Source organism: Hemiscyllium ocellatum, chromosome 20 (assembly GCF_020745735.1).
Source record: "Hemiscyllium ocellatum isolate sHemOce1 chromosome 20, sHemOce1.pat.X.cur, whole genome shotgun sequence".
In the NCBI taxonomy this organism is placed as follows: Eukaryota; Metazoa; Chordata; class Chondrichthyes; order Orectolobiformes; family Hemiscylliidae; genus Hemiscyllium; species Hemiscyllium ocellatum.
In genome coordinates, this window is record NC_083420.1 from 32,617,378 (window position 1) to 32,634,129 (window position 16,752).

Here is a 16,752-nt window from a genome sequence, read left to right on the forward strand (position 1 = left end):
TTTGAACAAAACCAACATCATAGAACATTACAGTGCAGTACAGGCCCTTCTGCTGTTGTAGTTCTGTTCGCCGAGCTGGGAGTTTTTCTTGCAGAAGGCCACCTCAGACTACAACGTTGTAGTCTGAGGTGGCCTTCTGCAAGAAAAACTCCCAGCTCGGCGAATAGAACCACAACAACGAGCACTTGAGCTACAAATCTTCTCACAAACTTTGAGGCCCTTCTGCCCTCGATGTTGTGCTGCCCTGTCATACTAATCTGAAGCCCATCCCACCAACTATTCCATGTACGTCCATATGCCTGTCTAATGATGACTTAAATGCACTTAAAATTGGCGAAACTACTACCGTTGTAGGCAAAGCATTCCATACCCTTACTACTCTGAGTAAAGAAACTACCTCTGACATCTGTCTTATACCTATCTCCCCTCGCTTTAAAGTTGTGCCCCCTCGTGTTTGACGTCCCCATACTTGGAAAAAGGCTCTCCCTGTCCACCCTATCTAACCCTCTGATTATCTTGTATGTCTCTATTTAAATGTTTTGAATGGAAACTGGTCTTCACGAGTCGATGAGAAGGTCCAGTTCTTAAATTCCTCGGTTACAGACTCAATTCAGCAGAAGCTAAACGATGGTTTGCAAAAGTCAAACAATTTTAAACGATGATCGAAAGGGTATTTTTTTTTGTTGGCGAATTGACAAAGTTTCAGGATTATCGTTGGGAGTGGAAAAGGCGAAGACCAAAAGATTACCGATGACAATAGGTCGCGGGACGTGTTAAAATTGAACCCATTTCAAATAGAACTGGACAAAGTTTGTGCGGAAAGAGAGAATTGATGTAGCTGAAGGATCAGACCGCTCCCCGGGGGACGGGGGACGGAGTTGCAGGTTGCACCAACAACAACTTCCGTTTCCTGGGTTGTCCACGCGCGAAGTTTCCAGAATCTTGTGGAATATTCGCCGAATTTCCCAAAGAGACAGAGGGGGGGAAATATCAGATAAGGACCCGCAGGCATGGGGATTTTAGAGAAAATCTCGGAAATCGAGAAAGAAATTTCGCGGACCCAGAAAAACAAAGGTAGGGGCTCGGAATAAAAATACATTCTCCGCCCCCTCTCCCCCCAGCACTGTGTGTATTCCTGCTCCATACGTCTCAAAACACACCGTGAGCCCTCCTGACCCAGCCCCAATGCAGTGTCTGCTTGTGGTAGTGTCCCTGCCTCTACACCAGGAGACCTGAGTTCAAGCCGCCCCTGCCCCAGAGGTCTGAACGATTCCACATACCCCTCCTGTACCCAAGCACCCACCCACATACACCCCACCCCTCACACCCAGATGCCTGGGCTCCAGGTGTGTCTCCTGTATGCCATGGATAACTCCCATCCCGACGTGTGCACATCTCAGCCCTCTGTAGATATTTTCCTCATTAACCTATTTTGATGTACAAAGTTAAAAACCACACAACACCGGGTTATAGTCCAACAAGTTTATTTGGAAGCACTAGCATTTGGAGCGCTGCTCCTTCATCAGGTGGCTGAGTATTCTGATGTAGTTAAACATCTCTGAACAAGGTGGCACTTCAACTTAGCTCCTCTTGGTTCAGAGGAAGGGATACCATCCATACACCAACAGTTACACCCCATGTTGTAAGTTTGCTCGCTGAGCTGACAGGTTTGTTTTCAGACATTTTGTCACCATGCTCGTTAATGTCATCAGTGAGCCTCTGGTGAAGCGCTGGTGTTCTCTCCCGCTTCCTATTTACATGTCTTGGTCTCTTAAGGTTGATGTTATCATTTTTGGTTTTTTTTTTCAGAGGTTGGTAAACAGGGTTTAAATCAATGTGTTTATTGATGGAGTTCCGGTTTGAATGCCTGTATGTGTCTCTCTTTGGTCTGTCTGAGAATGGATGTGTTGCCCCAGTCAAAGTGATGTCCTTCTTCATCTGTATGTAAGGGTGCTAATGATAGTGGGTCATGTCTTTTGGTGGCTAATAGTGTTCATGTATGCTGGTGGCTAATTTCCTGCTGTTCTGTCCAATGTAACATTTGTTGCAGTCCTTGCAGCATATTTTGTTTATCACGTTCATTCTGCTGGTTGTTGGTACAGGGTTCCTTTTAGATTCATCAACAGCTGTTTCAGTGTGGTGGTAGGTTTGTGGGCTATCATGATGCCAAGGGACCTGAGTAGTCTGGTCATCATCTCCAAGATGTTTTGGTGTATGGTAGTGTGGCTGGAGCCTTTAGGCATGTTGTGTCGTCTTGTTTAGGTTTGCTGTTTAAGAATTGGTAGACTATGCTTGTTGGGTACCCGTTGTTTGTGAATACATTGTACAGGTGTTTTTCTTTGGCATCTCATAGTTCCTAGGTGCTGCAATGTTGTGGCTTATTTAAATAATGTCTTGATGAGCCTCTGTTTGAGAGTGTTGGGATGATTGCTCCTGTAGTTGAGTATCTGGTCTGTGTATTTCCTGTAGAGACTGGCCTGCAGCTCTCCATTGGCTTTTTGTTCTACTGTGACATCTAGGAAGGGGAGTCTGTTGTTCTTTTCTTCTTTGGTGAACTCTATACCAGTAAGGATGTTGTAAATGTGTTTGTGGGTTTCTTCTAAGTTCCATTTCACGATGACAAAAGTATCACCCACATAGTGAACCCAAAGTTTGAGCTGGATCGTGGGGAGGGCTGCACATTCCAACCTCTGCATAATTGTTTCTGCCAAGAATCCTGATAATGGTGATCCTGTAGGTGTCCCATTGATTTGTTTGTAGGTCTTGTCGTTGAAGATGAACTGGATTGTGAGGTACGGGTTGACTAGTTTGAGGGTGCTGTCAGTTGGTTCATCTAGTAGTGCATCCAGTGTTTCTTTGGCCAGACTGATGTTTATTGATATGAATAGGGCAGTCACGTCGAAGAAAACTATGACCTTGTAATCCCCTACCTTGGTGTCTTTGATGATATTCAGGAATTCCTGGGTGGAGCAGATAGAGTGGCGTGTGTCGTCTTCTAGATATTTCAGTTTGTCTTGACGTTCCTTTACTGGTCTGTATGTTGGTGTGCCGGGAAGTGAGACTATGGGTCTGAGGCTGGGGATCAATCAGGTTTCATTCTTTGGAGATCTGTTTTATTAATTTCACCTATCTTGTTGAGTTGACTGAACAGAGAATATTCTTAAACTTAAAATGAAAAACATTAAACATATCCAATAACACAGTAGAAGGACTAACCTATAAATAAAGACCCATTGCTGCCATATCATTGATGGTCTTGAATAACCATAACATCAAATTAATAAAAAGACCAAATGACAGTTTCCCCCTTTTTAAGGGACTGTCTCTTTATAATTTTTTAATGTACAGTACATTGGATATACCATTTAGACGTACACTTGTACATGATTATCTGCAGTATGCAATAGATGCTGTCCATGATGTAGATAGTTTGTATAATATAATATATAATGCTTTCCTTGTATTAGACTCAATGTCAAAATAAGGATGCATATGTGCTATGTCTGTTTATATTGTGGCATGGATATAGTGTGTGCCGAATGGAATCATATATCCAAGTTGTGATGAAATGTGACTTGGATTTGATGATTTCATTCTAGAATTAATTTGATTTTGAATTAACCTTTTGAGCAGTAGAATGATAGTGAAGAAAGGGTTTTATGGGTTTCTCACTGATTGTGGATCCATTCGAAGAAAAGAGTTATTTTTTAAACTATCGTTGATACCACTATAGGGAATTAAAAAAACAAGTCAATCTGCTAAATAAGCCAACACAACTGAGTGTCTCATTACAATGTGATTAATGTTTTACAGCCACTGAATACCATCTAGGCTTGTTGAAGGCCAAACTTGCTAAGTACAGAGCACAGCTATTGGAGCCCACAAAGTCTGCAGGATCAAAAGGGGAAGGCTTTGATGTAATGAAATCAGGAGATGCCAGGGTAGCATTAATTGGATTCCCTTCTGTGGGTAAGGTAAGAACACATTAACTTAGCATGTGAGTAGTTGTCATTCTCTTCATAATCATGCTAGCTTCTTGACAATTATGAAGTGTGTAGGATTAGTGAAACAAGCTTGAGTAAATAATGAAAATGCACTATTGTTAACATGTCATATTCTTTTCAAACATATTCAAAACATTAACCTGCTCATACTCCATAAGTTCCTAATTTTTGGTAGTGTGATTCTTATTTTGGTTTTCAGTTTTTTCCCAAGTATGTGCCAGGTTAAGTGTTACCTCTAGCTCTTATATGCAGTACACAATGGATGCTGCAAATGATTAGATAGTTTGCATAATGTGTCTTGGCCTTGATATTAAATCCATTATTTATGGCATCTGCCACAATAGGGGAACCTGTGCAATATGTATGTATAATATTCAAACTTAAGAGTTGTTCCAGGTTTTCTCCTTGCCCCTTCCCCACTCCATGCAATAGCTGCAGCTACAGTTAGACTTTAGTTGGACTTTAAAGTGTTCTCTACGCTTAGAGCTGTGTCTCCTTTCTGGCTCCAATTGCTAGTGCTTACGGAGTGTCAAAGCCTGAAAATTGCACTGCACGTAAGAAAATCATTATGGGGAAATCATCCCTGCACCCTACATTTCTTTTTAAATCTGCTTTGCCACATGTTTCCCCGTCTTTGTTCATGGCTTCAGTCAATTTTGATAATATTGCTCCCATTTTCTGCATGCTTTCCATTACTTCCACTGTAAATGAGTTGAGCTAGCCTCATTGAAAATGTTGGTCACCAAAACTGCTTTGATCTGACCGTTCATGTCGAAAGAGAAAGCCCTGCATGAAGCTAAAGTTCTGATTTTTCTTATTATCATGATCGTTTTTGGACTTTTAGCAGTACTTGCTGGAGTCTGAGGAAGTGGTGATTTTGAGTAGATTTTTTAATAGGTGTCATCTTAGCCAAGAGAAATTATGTATACTGCATGCTGTCATTGATTATGAAATTGAAAATCACAACAGTAAAGGAAGGCTACAAATCATAAATGGCCAATATGTTTAAGTTTCTATGAAAATATGCTTCAGTTTTCAACAATGCAAACTTAATTGTAGCCAGGAATAAGCAAGTTCAGTTAAATATTGTACACAAATATTTGTATGTCCAGTAACTTGGCATATTTGATAACGTTGTTCGCTCTGCATCAGGATTGTGTTGCGATCTCCATGTTAGATGTTCCTCATTATTGAAATCCCACAATTTTTAATGGTTCAAGTAGATTATCAAGACCAGAGGTGATATTAAAGAAGTTACAAACTGAGAAGTTTATAAGGTGCTTATATAAATGCAGGTTGCTTGATATATGTGGAAAGATCGCAGCAGGTCAGGCAGCATCCAAGGAGCAGGAGAGTCAACGTTTCGGGCATGAGCCCTTCTTCAGGGCTCCTTCCTGAAGAAGGGCTCATGCACGAAACGTTGACTCTCCTACTCCTTGGATGCTGCCTGACCTACTGCACTTTTCCAGCAACACATTTTCTTTGTTTTGGCTCTGATCTCCAGCATCTGCAGTCCTCACTTTCTCCCATATGCGGAAAGATCACCAATCACTTCTATTTCCAAGCAGCACCCAACTCTTAACTCCATGGAAAATGAGATTGCATGGAGAAAGATCAAAACATTTATCAAGTCAATTGGAAAATGATTAAAACATTTAGCAAATAACCTGGAAATATGGGCAAAAATATTGCCATTGAGAATGTGGGAAAGCACAGCAGGTCAGGCAGCATCCGAGGAGCAGGAAAATCGACTTTTCAGGAAAAAGCCCTTAATCAGGAATGACAAAAATATTGGCAGTCAGCTAATTTTAAATTGAAACATTGCAACATTTTATTGCAATGAGCTTGCATTTTGAATTTTCTTAAGGTTTAACAATTATTTGTCTTTCAGTCTACATTCTTGAGTTTGATGACTTCCACTGCAAGTGAAGCAGCTTCATATGAATTCACAACCCTTACCTGTATCCCAGGTGTCATAGAGGTGAGAAATTCTCTTATCTGGTACTTAATCTGCTTAAACAATACTGGGTCATAGTGTACATGATTTGGAGATGCCGGTGTTGAACTGGGGTGTACAAAGTTAAAAATCACACAACATCAGGTTATAGTCCAACAAGTTTAATTGGAAGGGTCATAGTGTATGTTGTGAGGCAAGATGGTAATTGCTGCAGTGCTTTGCTCGATCTCTCCTTGGCTTGTGTTGAATTCTAACTTGGTAAGGTTGTTTTTTTGAAGCTTCAAGCCATAGTTATTTGTGGAGCTCAACTATCTATGTTTATTTCTAAAGCAGTTGGACAACTGTAAGTGCCACCTACATATTTTGAAGCACTAATTTACTCCCTCATTAGAAGTGGTACAGTTATGTTTTGTTTTTATGCTGTTCTTGGTACATCCCTTTTTGAAACAACCCTATGTTACAAAGCAATGATGTTGAAGTAATTTGCTCCAAATTACATATCTGCAGGATAGCAAGAGGTTTCTCCCAGTTTTGAATGATGTTGAGACTGGATCATGGTTGCAGGTCCCACTAATTTTGTCTTTGAGGGTAAAAATTCAATGACAGTAGCCTAATGGACCATGCCATGCTCTGCACCAATTGTGATGGGAGGAATGCACTTTTAGTCAAGCCTCATCATTTGCAATGTTAGTATAAATGTGTTGACTTAATCACATGATTTCATTTTTGTACTCCTGTCCAGAATAAAAGAGATTTTCACCAGGAATGAGTAGGTTGCCTTATAAAGAAAAGCTAAACAGGCTAGGCCTGTATCTTCCGGAGTTTGGAAAAGTCAGAGGTGACATATGAGGTCCTGAGGGGACTTAACCAGATGGCTGTTGAAAGAATGTTTCCTTTTGTGGGAGAATCTAGGACTAGGGGTCATAGTTTAAAAATAAGGGATCATTCATTTAAAACAGAGATAAGGGAACATCTTTTTCTTCGAGGATTGTTGGTCTTTGGAATTCCTTTCCTCAAGAGGCAGCAGAAGCAGAATCTTTAAATATTTTAAGGCAGAACTAGATAGATTCTTGATTATCAGCAAAATGCAGAACGTAAAGTTGAGATGAAACTAAGATCTTGTTGAATGGAGAAGTGCGGAGAGGTCTGCTTTTGCTGCTTGTATGTTCACCAAAGGTCATTAAAAATGTAAAATAATCCTATTTACTGTAACAGAAATGGCAAACATTGGTTAACAGCAAAGCTATGATCTGGAATTAAAACCATACTCCCTTAATCCCAAACACACATATACCCACCCATTTAAAAATAAAGGGTAGAATATGGTACCTTCGACAGCCATAAACTGATGGAAAATCTACAGTTTGGTTTGAAATTAAGATATATGCATACAACGCAAGAATAGGATTAGGCCATTTCACCATTCTGTAAAATCATAGTTAATTTGATTGTAATCTGAAATCCACATTCCCACCTATCCCCACTAACCTTTCATCCCTTATGTGAAAAGAATCTTATTTACGTCTGCATTTAAAATATTCAAAGACTCTGCATCTACCATCTTTCCAGGAAGAGAGTTCCAAAAACTCCTGGTACACTTCAGGGAAAGAATGTTGCCTAATTTATGTCTTAAATGGGTGACCCTTGATCTTGAACAGTAGCCTCCAGTTCTAGATTCTCTCCATAAAAGGAACAGCCTCCCCACATCTACTCTGTCATGTCCCCTCAACATCTTCATGTTTCAGTTTTGTCCAGTAGCATATGGCAGGAATCAGTGCTGGGTACTTTTCTGTTTGCAGTATATGTTAATGATCTAGCCATGAATGTAGCAGGTATGATCAGTAAGTTTGCAGATGAGATGAAAATTGGTAACATTGTAAATAGCAAAGAGGAAAGCCTTAGACTACAGGATATTGTAGACAGGCTGGTCAGAATAGTACAACAATGTAAGAATTTAATGAAAAGTGTGCAGTGTTGCATTTCGGGAGGATTAACAAGGCAAGGGAGTACACGATGAATGGACCAAGTACAGATGATCAGCAGGATCTTGATCTGCATATCCATGTATCATTAAAGGCAAAAGGATAGGTGAATAAGATGGTTAAGAATGCATTTGAGATACTTGCCTTTATTATTTGAGACATTGAACGCATCAAGGGGGGTTATGATGGAGCTATATAAGATGTTGGTTACTCTGCAGTTGGAGTGAAGTGTGGAGTTCTTGGTCCCCACACTTTAGGAAGATTGTAATTGTAGTAGAGAGGATGTAGAAGAGATTCATCAAGATGTTGTCTGGGCTGGAGAAGTTCAGCAGTATAGAGAGATTACATAGGTTGGGATTGTTGTCCTTGGAGCAGAAAAAGTTGAAGGAGGACCCAATTGTGGTTTGCAAATTTATGAGAACATAGGTAAGGTAGATAGGAAGAAACCTTTCCCAAACTATAGGGATCAGTAACCAGGGCCGTAGATAAGGTAAAGGTAGGAGTTTGAGATTTAGAATTCCCTAGAGCGTGATGGGTAACTGGAACTCACTGCCTGAAGGATGGTAGAGGAAGGGATCATTGCACTATTTAAGTATTTAGATGGTTGCATAAAGCGCCATATCATACAAGACTACAGGCCACAGCTGACATCTTATTAAGTACCTTTTCAAAACCTCAGTACAGTACATCCACCAGTTCCCCTTTATTCACACATCATGTCTTACCTCCTGATTAAATATGATTTTTCTTTCAGAAATCCATGTTGACTCTGCCTAATTACCTTGAACTTGTCCAAGTGCTCTGCTGTGACTTATTTAATAATTTCTAACATTTTCCCTATGACAAGTGGCAAGCTAACTGGCCTATAATTTCCTGCTCTCTGTTTCCTCACATCTTGAATGCAGGAGTTAATTTTGTGATTTCCAATCTAAAGGACCATGCAATGGTTATATAATTCGTCAGATCACAGGTCTCAGCAAGGGTTTCCTCTAAGTTGCATGGGCCACTCTAACATGCTGTGTACAGTGATTGATTTATTGATGCAGATCACAACATTGACTTCCACTTGAAGTCACTGCTTGCTCACAGACAGCAGGTGTTCACAGTTGGAGGGTAAAAAATGAGAGGAAACGCCTGGTCCCAGCATGGTTCAATTTAATTCCATCCCACTGGTTAAGGCTACAATTGTACTACCTACCAGGTAGTACTTATTCATTTCTGTTTCTGCTCTCAGTTCGTCTGTTTCATTATGCATGTTACACGCATTCAGATACTGAGCCTTCACATTTATCCTTTTGGCTAATTGTAAATTCTTGTCTTATCTGTTGGTTGACTCTTATACTTTCTATCCCTTCCTGTCATGGTCTGCTTATCATTTCCAGTATTCATAGCATTCCCTTTAGACCCAGTTCAACTCTTTGATTTACTGTATCTTCCCAATTTGATCTCTTGTTTAAAATTCTCTCTACTTCCATAGTTTAGACTTGGCAAGAATATCTGCCCGAGCACAGTTTGCCTTGAGACCATCTCATGAGTAAAAATCCTATTTTCCCTAGTACTGGTGCAGTTGCCCCACCAGCTGGAGCCAAGCATTCAACCCACTAATCTGATTTTCCTTGTGCCAATTTGTCATTTGAGATTCTGCCTCTAAATTTGGTACCTAGCTCCTCTGTGCAGAACTTTCTTATTTTGTCCTGCCATTGGCACCTGCATAGACCATGGCAACTGGATCCTCTCATCACCATTTGAAATTCCTGTCCAGCCCTGCGCAGATGTCCTGATCTCTGATACTAGGCAGACAATGCATCCATCTGGACTGTCAGTCTTGGCTGTGAAGAACCTAACCCTATCCCCCTTACTAACCCACAACCCTATGCCCTAATACCACAACACTCCTTTTTCCCCTTCTTTAGCTTCTGTGCCATGGTAAGTCAGCTCATCTGCCCTGCAGCCCTCACTCTCATCAAGAAAAGTTGGAAATACCTGAAAACTGTTGGGCATTTATTAATGTTCAGGCTCCTATGTTGTTTTTATATATTTAATCAACCTTACTACCAGCTATTATACAATTCTGAACCATAGGGGTAGATTAAAACTTAAATATTTACCAGACACAAATGATCCAACTGTTTCTCCTGTAGCTGAATAAGAATCCAATCCTGGAGGCTGAAGAAGTTTAACTCTGGCATTTTAAAAGGTCAAATTTTTTGATCAATGTTTTCAAGATGTTCAGGAGAACAGGTAGTTTTTCTCTCTCTGCTCTATGCTTGTGGAGCCTTAAGGAAAGGAGGCATAGTCTTAAAAACTAGAGCCAGAACTTTTTAAGGGGTCAAATTAAGAAACAGTTCATTTGCAAATTTGTAGATGTTTGGAACTCTCTCACAAATGATGATTGATACTTAGTCATTTAATGTTAAATCTTAGGATAACATATAAAAATATAAATCTAAGATATTACAGGATATGGGGCATGTGCAAGTATTATGTTTTTGTCTTACAACTTGGTTTTGTTAAATGGGCTCAATGAGATAAATTGCTCGCTCCTGCTTCTGTGCTTATAACATTGGTGACAGCATGGGCTGCTGTCCTTGACCCATTGTGTCAATTTAAATGTTCATACAATATAAGCAGTTGAGAAAATTTAAGAGAATGATCTTATTGTTTTGGTTGAGTTGGATCAAGGAGGAGGATTTAGGGAGATACAGACTGTAGAGTTCCAGTATTTGGATAGATAAATTAATAAGCAAGGTTTGGAGGAATATGAGCCAGGAGCAGGCGAGTGGGTCTAGTTTGGTTTGGGATAATGTTCAGCATGGGCTGATTGGATCGAAGGGCCTGTTTCCGTGCTAGGTGACTCTATACCATAGAAAATAGAGCAAAAGTTTACAGGCAATTTCTTGATTTCACCCATATTGAAAGACAGATGGAAATAAGGACTCTCTTCTCAGTGAGAGAGGTGATTGGAAAGAAACAACCCAAATTGTTGATTCTGCACAAGCAGATGACGAAAACTATGGCAAGACCTTGTGCTGCATTTGGCTTCCAACTGTCCGTTGTGAATCAAAAAAAAATTCCATACATTAAATAGCTTAAAGGAAAAAAAATTAAATTTTCTCTACTATAAGCCAGCAAATATAACTCTAAAACAGTTGTGAACATGTTTTTAAATGTTTTAAAAAATGCAGTGATTTAACTATTTTGTTTTATAAATACAGCATAAAGGAGCTAATATTCAGCTTTTGGATCTGCCTGGTATCATTGAAGGAGCAGCACAAGGTCTGTATGTATCTTTGTTGAGCTGGAATTGCTTGGACTGGTTTAAGGGTTGGCGGGGGGAGAGAGGGAGGGAATATACTCGTAGTCCCAAACTCAGTTTTTCCCTTGGTCTTTCTTTGGTTTGAATAAGGTATCCATAGAAATGTCTGGTCAAACTTTCTCGTCCTAATCTCTGGAAATATTGATAATGTGGGTGCATGAAGCTATACATTTCCTACATGAGAATCATGACCCTACTTTTTAAAAGAACTTTGTTTTCTATAAATCACTTTGGGGTCTTTTTATAAATATTTCTTGACAAACCTACAGTATATCAACCCTTCCAAATTTCATGGAATATAATGACTATTAAAGTTGGTTTTGAAACCTGATTTGGAATGGCTGATTGACAAAATATTATTTCCTAATTCCTTACAGGTAAGGGTCGTGGTCGCCAGGTGATTGCTGTTGCTCGAACAGCAGATGTTGTTATAATGATGTTGGATGCAACAAAGGGTGATGTGCAGAGGTGTGTAACCAGAAATGTGCATGTGTAAATATACAGGCAACAAGTATGTCAGCAAACGTTGTTTTGAAAAGAAGGCAAATAACCTGGAAATATAGCATATTGATAGAATGTGCAAAACATAAAGGTTCAGGTATTGAATGCAGTTAAAGGATCTTGATAGCTGTTCTGATGATTTTTAAATAATTCAGTACAATCAGAAATTCAGCTTTGGGAACAATCATCTGTACAACATCAAATGGTTCCTTTGCTCAGTACCTGATGTTCTTTACCATAAATTATATCAGCTCTATTATTATACTTTTTGAACAACATGATTAAAAGTATACTTTTTTACAATCTGTTTGAACATTTTATGACACACTACTGTGGTAAGTGGGACTTGAACTTAGATCATCTGTCCCAAAGATAGCAATACAATACCCTTTTCAATACAGTAATATTCTATTGTGAAGTTACTACAACTCAGTTGCTAATAACAGCTTGGTAATTTAGCTAAGTTTGAGTTTATGTTCATCCATAATCGATTAAAATGAATCAGTGGTCTCTTGTGGCACAGTGGTAACGTTCTTCTCTCTGATCCAGCATAGCTGAGTTCAAATCCCACCTGCTTTGTAGAGTCAAAGGTGTGTCATAACATGTGTGAACAGATTGTTTAAAGATATCTGAACAGAATCAGCAGCTGGAAACTGTTAACCTATCATCTACCTGCATTCCAACAGAGACTACATTTCAAAAATAATTTAGGGTGTCCTCAAGCTTTAAATGGTGCTACGCAAAAGCATTTCTCTTTCTTTCTCAACTGGTAAGAGAGAGGAAGGATCTTGTGTTTACTACTATTAGTTGTTCAGAATTGGATTGGTTAATTTCTGTATTGATGTATGAGTTATACTTCCTTTAAACTGCTTCAGTAGATTAAAGAATAAACTAAAACTGGACTTTCTTTCTTTCACTTAGAAATTTACTGGAAAAGGAATTGGAGTCTGTAGGAATCCGACTAAACAAGTCAAAACCCAATATTTACTTCAAGGTGAGTACTGGAGGTTTTTTTTTCTGCACTTGAACAGCAGTTTGTGAATTCAGACAACTTAGCTTAGGTATTAGCATGGAGGACTCTCCTGTCCACACCCAGTGTCTGGTTTATTTTGCTTTCAGCACAGCTCACCTATATTCTGCTATTAACAGAATCTTAATTTGGACTTGTCCCTTGATAACTGTTAACAATCCACTTTGCCTTTTCTTTGTGATACCTATGATATCTAATCTCACTCGTCCTTTAACTTTAGCCTAACCTTCTTTTCTGTTTCATGTGCTGCTCTCCATCTTTTTTTACAGTAAACACGTTGTTTTCCAACTTTTTCTCTCTTCAGTTCCAAGGATGAGTCTTAATAGACTTGAAGCTTCAACTCCGTTTCTCTCTTCATAGCTTCAGCAAAACTGCTAAGTTTCTTCAGCGTTTTTTTTTAATTTCCACCATCTGCAGTATTTTGCTTTTGTTTTAAAGTTGAATTCACTGACACATTCAACCCAGAAAAGGACTCCGCTTTATCCCCTTACACTCCCACAATGACTTTCAGCCACATTACAATTTTGAACTCCTATTTTATCACCTTTATTTCCATGCCCATCTCTTTTGGGTGGGATCTTGTCCACACTTCACAGACCCTTTCACCGGTCTTTTCACCTTCTTTTCATCTAGAAATGTTGACTAACAATGGTCACCTCAGTGTCTCTGTTCTCACTCTAACCTGTGTTCCTCTGATCTTGTGCACTCTGTTCTGTCAAGACTAATCCTGATTTTGTTTTTATCAAACTGAACCACAAGGGTGGCACCTCTAACTTGTGGAAGGCTGAGCGCCAACTCTTGCACTGTTCTTCCTGTTTCCCCAGGATCAGAACCCCACCATTGAACATCAAGTTGCCTCCAGAGATATTTTTCTCTGCAAATTCGCGCCATTATAATTCCCCCACCTCATGCTGCACGTCTTCTTCCCAAAGTCCATGAATATAACAGATCCAGTGTTTAAGTTTGCACCTGCTGTGGTGAATTGTTCTTCCAAACTTGACCTTTTTTTTCTCCCCATATGCAGGCTTTCTCCACATACATTTAGAACTGGCAGACAGAAGAGTCATAAGGGTCTCAAAACATTACCTTTGTTTCTCTCTCCACAGATGCTGTCAGACCTGATGAGGTTCTCGAACATTTTTTATTTGTTTCAGATTTCCAACATTGCAGTATTTTGCTTTTATTTGAGGGCTCTTTGCTTCAGGGCCCAATAGTCTCCATTCAACATTAACCTCCTCAGCCTTTCTGAGTTTGTTCTCGAATTGAATAATTTCTCCTTCAAATTGTCTCTGTTGTTCAAAAAGAAAGGTGTGACCAATAGTGCTAGTTGTTTATGCCTGGCTTTTTGTTGGGTATGTGGAACGTGCCTTGCTTCAGTCCTACTTAAGCCCCTTTCCAACTGTTTTGTCAGTACATTAATGCCTTCATGGATACCACCTCCTTCCTTCCCCTGGAACCAGAAAAGAAAATCCATTTTGCTTTCAATTTCCACCCTTCTCTGTCCATACCTGGTCCTTCTCTGATGTTTCCTTGACTTCTGTTTCTCAGTTTCTAGAAATAGGCCATGTACTGATTTTCATTACAAATCCACTAAGTCCCACAGCTACCTCAAATGCATTTTCTCAGACATTACGCCCTGTAGGGATTCTATTTCATTTTCGCAAGTTTCTCCGTTTTTGTTACATAAGTTCTGATTATGCTACGAACCACAACAGTGCTTCAGACATACCATCCTTTCTCTCTCTCTCTCTCTCCCTTTTCTCCCCCATTACCTTTTCTACCATCTATTCTGTCCCCCTGCCCCAAAAAAGGAAAACATGCTGTACCCCTTATTCTCACTTTTCATTTCACCAGCTTTCATGCTCTCACCTCATCTTCCCTTGTCCGCATTCCAAATGGAGTGTTTCCTCTATAACACCCTAGTCCAATCCTCTATCACTGTCAACATCTCTGCACCTTCCCATAGAATTGCAGGAGGTGTAACACTTCCCCTTTTAACTCCAAGACTCTAAACATTCCTTCTGGGTAAAACAGCTGATTAATTCACTTCCTTCCATCTAGTCTTCTGTATTTGCTGCTCACACTCTGGTCTCCTGTATATTGGGAAGGCAAAATGTAGACTGGATGATTACTTTGTAGAACCCTTTTGCTCAATCTGCAAGCATGACCTTAATGTCTGGTTGCTGTCATTTTCACCTTTCTGTCCTATGTTGACAATGTTTCATTGAAATCCAATGCAGCCTGGAACAACCTAGCTTATTTCTGTTTCAGCACTTTAAAGCCTTCTGGACTCAGCATCGTGTTCAACAACATTAGGTCATGAACCGTTTCCTCTGTTTTGTGCTGCACACTTCCAAGTCTCTCTTTCTTTTCAAAACTTCTGTTTTGATCTGAACAGGGCTAACTTGTATTCTGCTATTAATACTCACTTGAACATCTAATCTGGGCGTAGCTCTCTACAGCCAATATTAGTTTATTACACATCACATATGCAAACATTAATGAGACCAAATCTGTAACATGTTCGGTTATGATCCTCTTACATAAGGAAGGATGTAAATGCTTTGGAGACAGTTGTGGGAGGGGGTTTCCTAGATTAATAAACTAGAATGCATCAGTTATTTTATGAGGTTAGGTTAGATGGGCCGGGCCTTTTTCTACTGAAGTTGAAAGGTGATTTGAAGTGTACAAGATCCTAAATGCTCTTGATAAGGTAGATGTGGCAAGGATGTTTACTCTGTGTGGATTAGTCCAGAACTAAAGGATACTGAATTAAAATCGGGAATTACACTTTGAAGATTTTTTTATTCTTTTGAAGTTTCTGCAACTTTGAAGCTTCCTGTTTCAGAAAGCAGCAAATGTGGACTCATTGAATATTTTTAGGACAGTCGTGGATAGGCAGGGTTATTAAGAGTTGACTGGTGTGTGGAATTTGAAACTGAAACAGAACAGCCGTGCTTTTATTTAGTGGCAGAGCAAACTGAAGAGACAAAATATCTTCTGTTCCTATTTCATATGTTTGTAGTACTACCTCTGTCTTTTGTTCTACAATATTTACAACTTTTGGAATATTGCGTGCAAATCTGGTCTCTTTCCTATTGGAAGGATGTTATGAAATTTGAAAGGGTTCAGAAAAGATTTACATGGATGTTGCCAGGGTTGGAGGTTTTGAACTTTAGGGAGAGGTTGAATAGGCTGGGGCTGTTTTCCCTGGAGCGCGGAGGCTGAGGGGTGACCTTATAAAGGATTATAAAATCATAAGGGGCATGGATAGGATAAATAGACAAAATTTCTTTCCTGGGGTGGGGGAGTTCAGAACCAGAGGGCATAGATTTAGGGTGAGAGGGGAAAAATATAAAAGAGACCTTAAGGGGTGACTTTTTCACGCAGAGGGTGGTGCGTGTATGGAATGAACTGCCAGAGGATGTGATGGAAGTAGGTACAATTGCAACATTTAAAAGGCACCTGGATGAGTATATGAATAGAAAGGGTTTGGAGGGATATGGGCCAGGTGCTGGTAGGTGGGACTAGATTGGATTGGGATATCTGGTTGGCATGGACGAGTTGGACCGAAGGGTCTGTTTCCATGCTGTACATCTCTGATTTTTATGTATTGTCTCAAATCTCGCACACCTGTCAAACCTTTCCCTGACCTTCCCTTCAGTTCCTCTTGCTCTTTCCTAACACTTTTCCATGTCTCACTTCAATTTTGATGAAGAATCATATATTATACTCAAAACATTAATTCTGTTTCTTGCTCTATAAATGGTTCCGCTGAATTTCTCCAGTACTTTTTTCTGATTTCTAGTATCTGCAGTACTTTAATATTGTAGTCAGCCTGGGTGTTTAATTTTATATCCTGTACATGATTCCTATCCTTTGCTTGTTTAATTTTAAGATTGGTAATGTTGTTTTCATTTATGGCTTTAGAAACTAGGTTATTTCTGTAGACAGTCCATTTC

The 16,752-nt window shown here is 39.6% G+C and overlaps 1 protein-coding gene across 1 annotated transcript in view; it reads left to right on the forward strand.

The window, feature by feature from the left end:
• Positions 1-897: 897 nt before the first annotated feature.
• drg2 (developmentally regulated GTP binding protein 2) overlaps positions 898-16,752 on the forward strand; it is a 43,770-nt gene continuing 27,915 nt past the window's right edge. The window contains exons 1-6 of the mRNA XM_060840707.1: positions 898-1,074; positions 3,814-3,974; positions 5,896-5,985; positions 11,159-11,219; positions 11,637-11,727; positions 12,682-12,754. Coding sequence (XP_060696690.1) covers positions 1,011-1,074; positions 3,814-3,974; positions 5,896-5,985; positions 11,159-11,219; positions 11,637-11,727; positions 12,682-12,754 — 540 coding nt within the window. The 5' untranslated portion in view covers positions 898-1,010. The remainder of the gene's footprint in view (positions 1,075-3,813; positions 3,975-5,895; positions 5,986-11,158; positions 11,220-11,636; positions 11,728-12,681; positions 12,755-16,752) is intronic.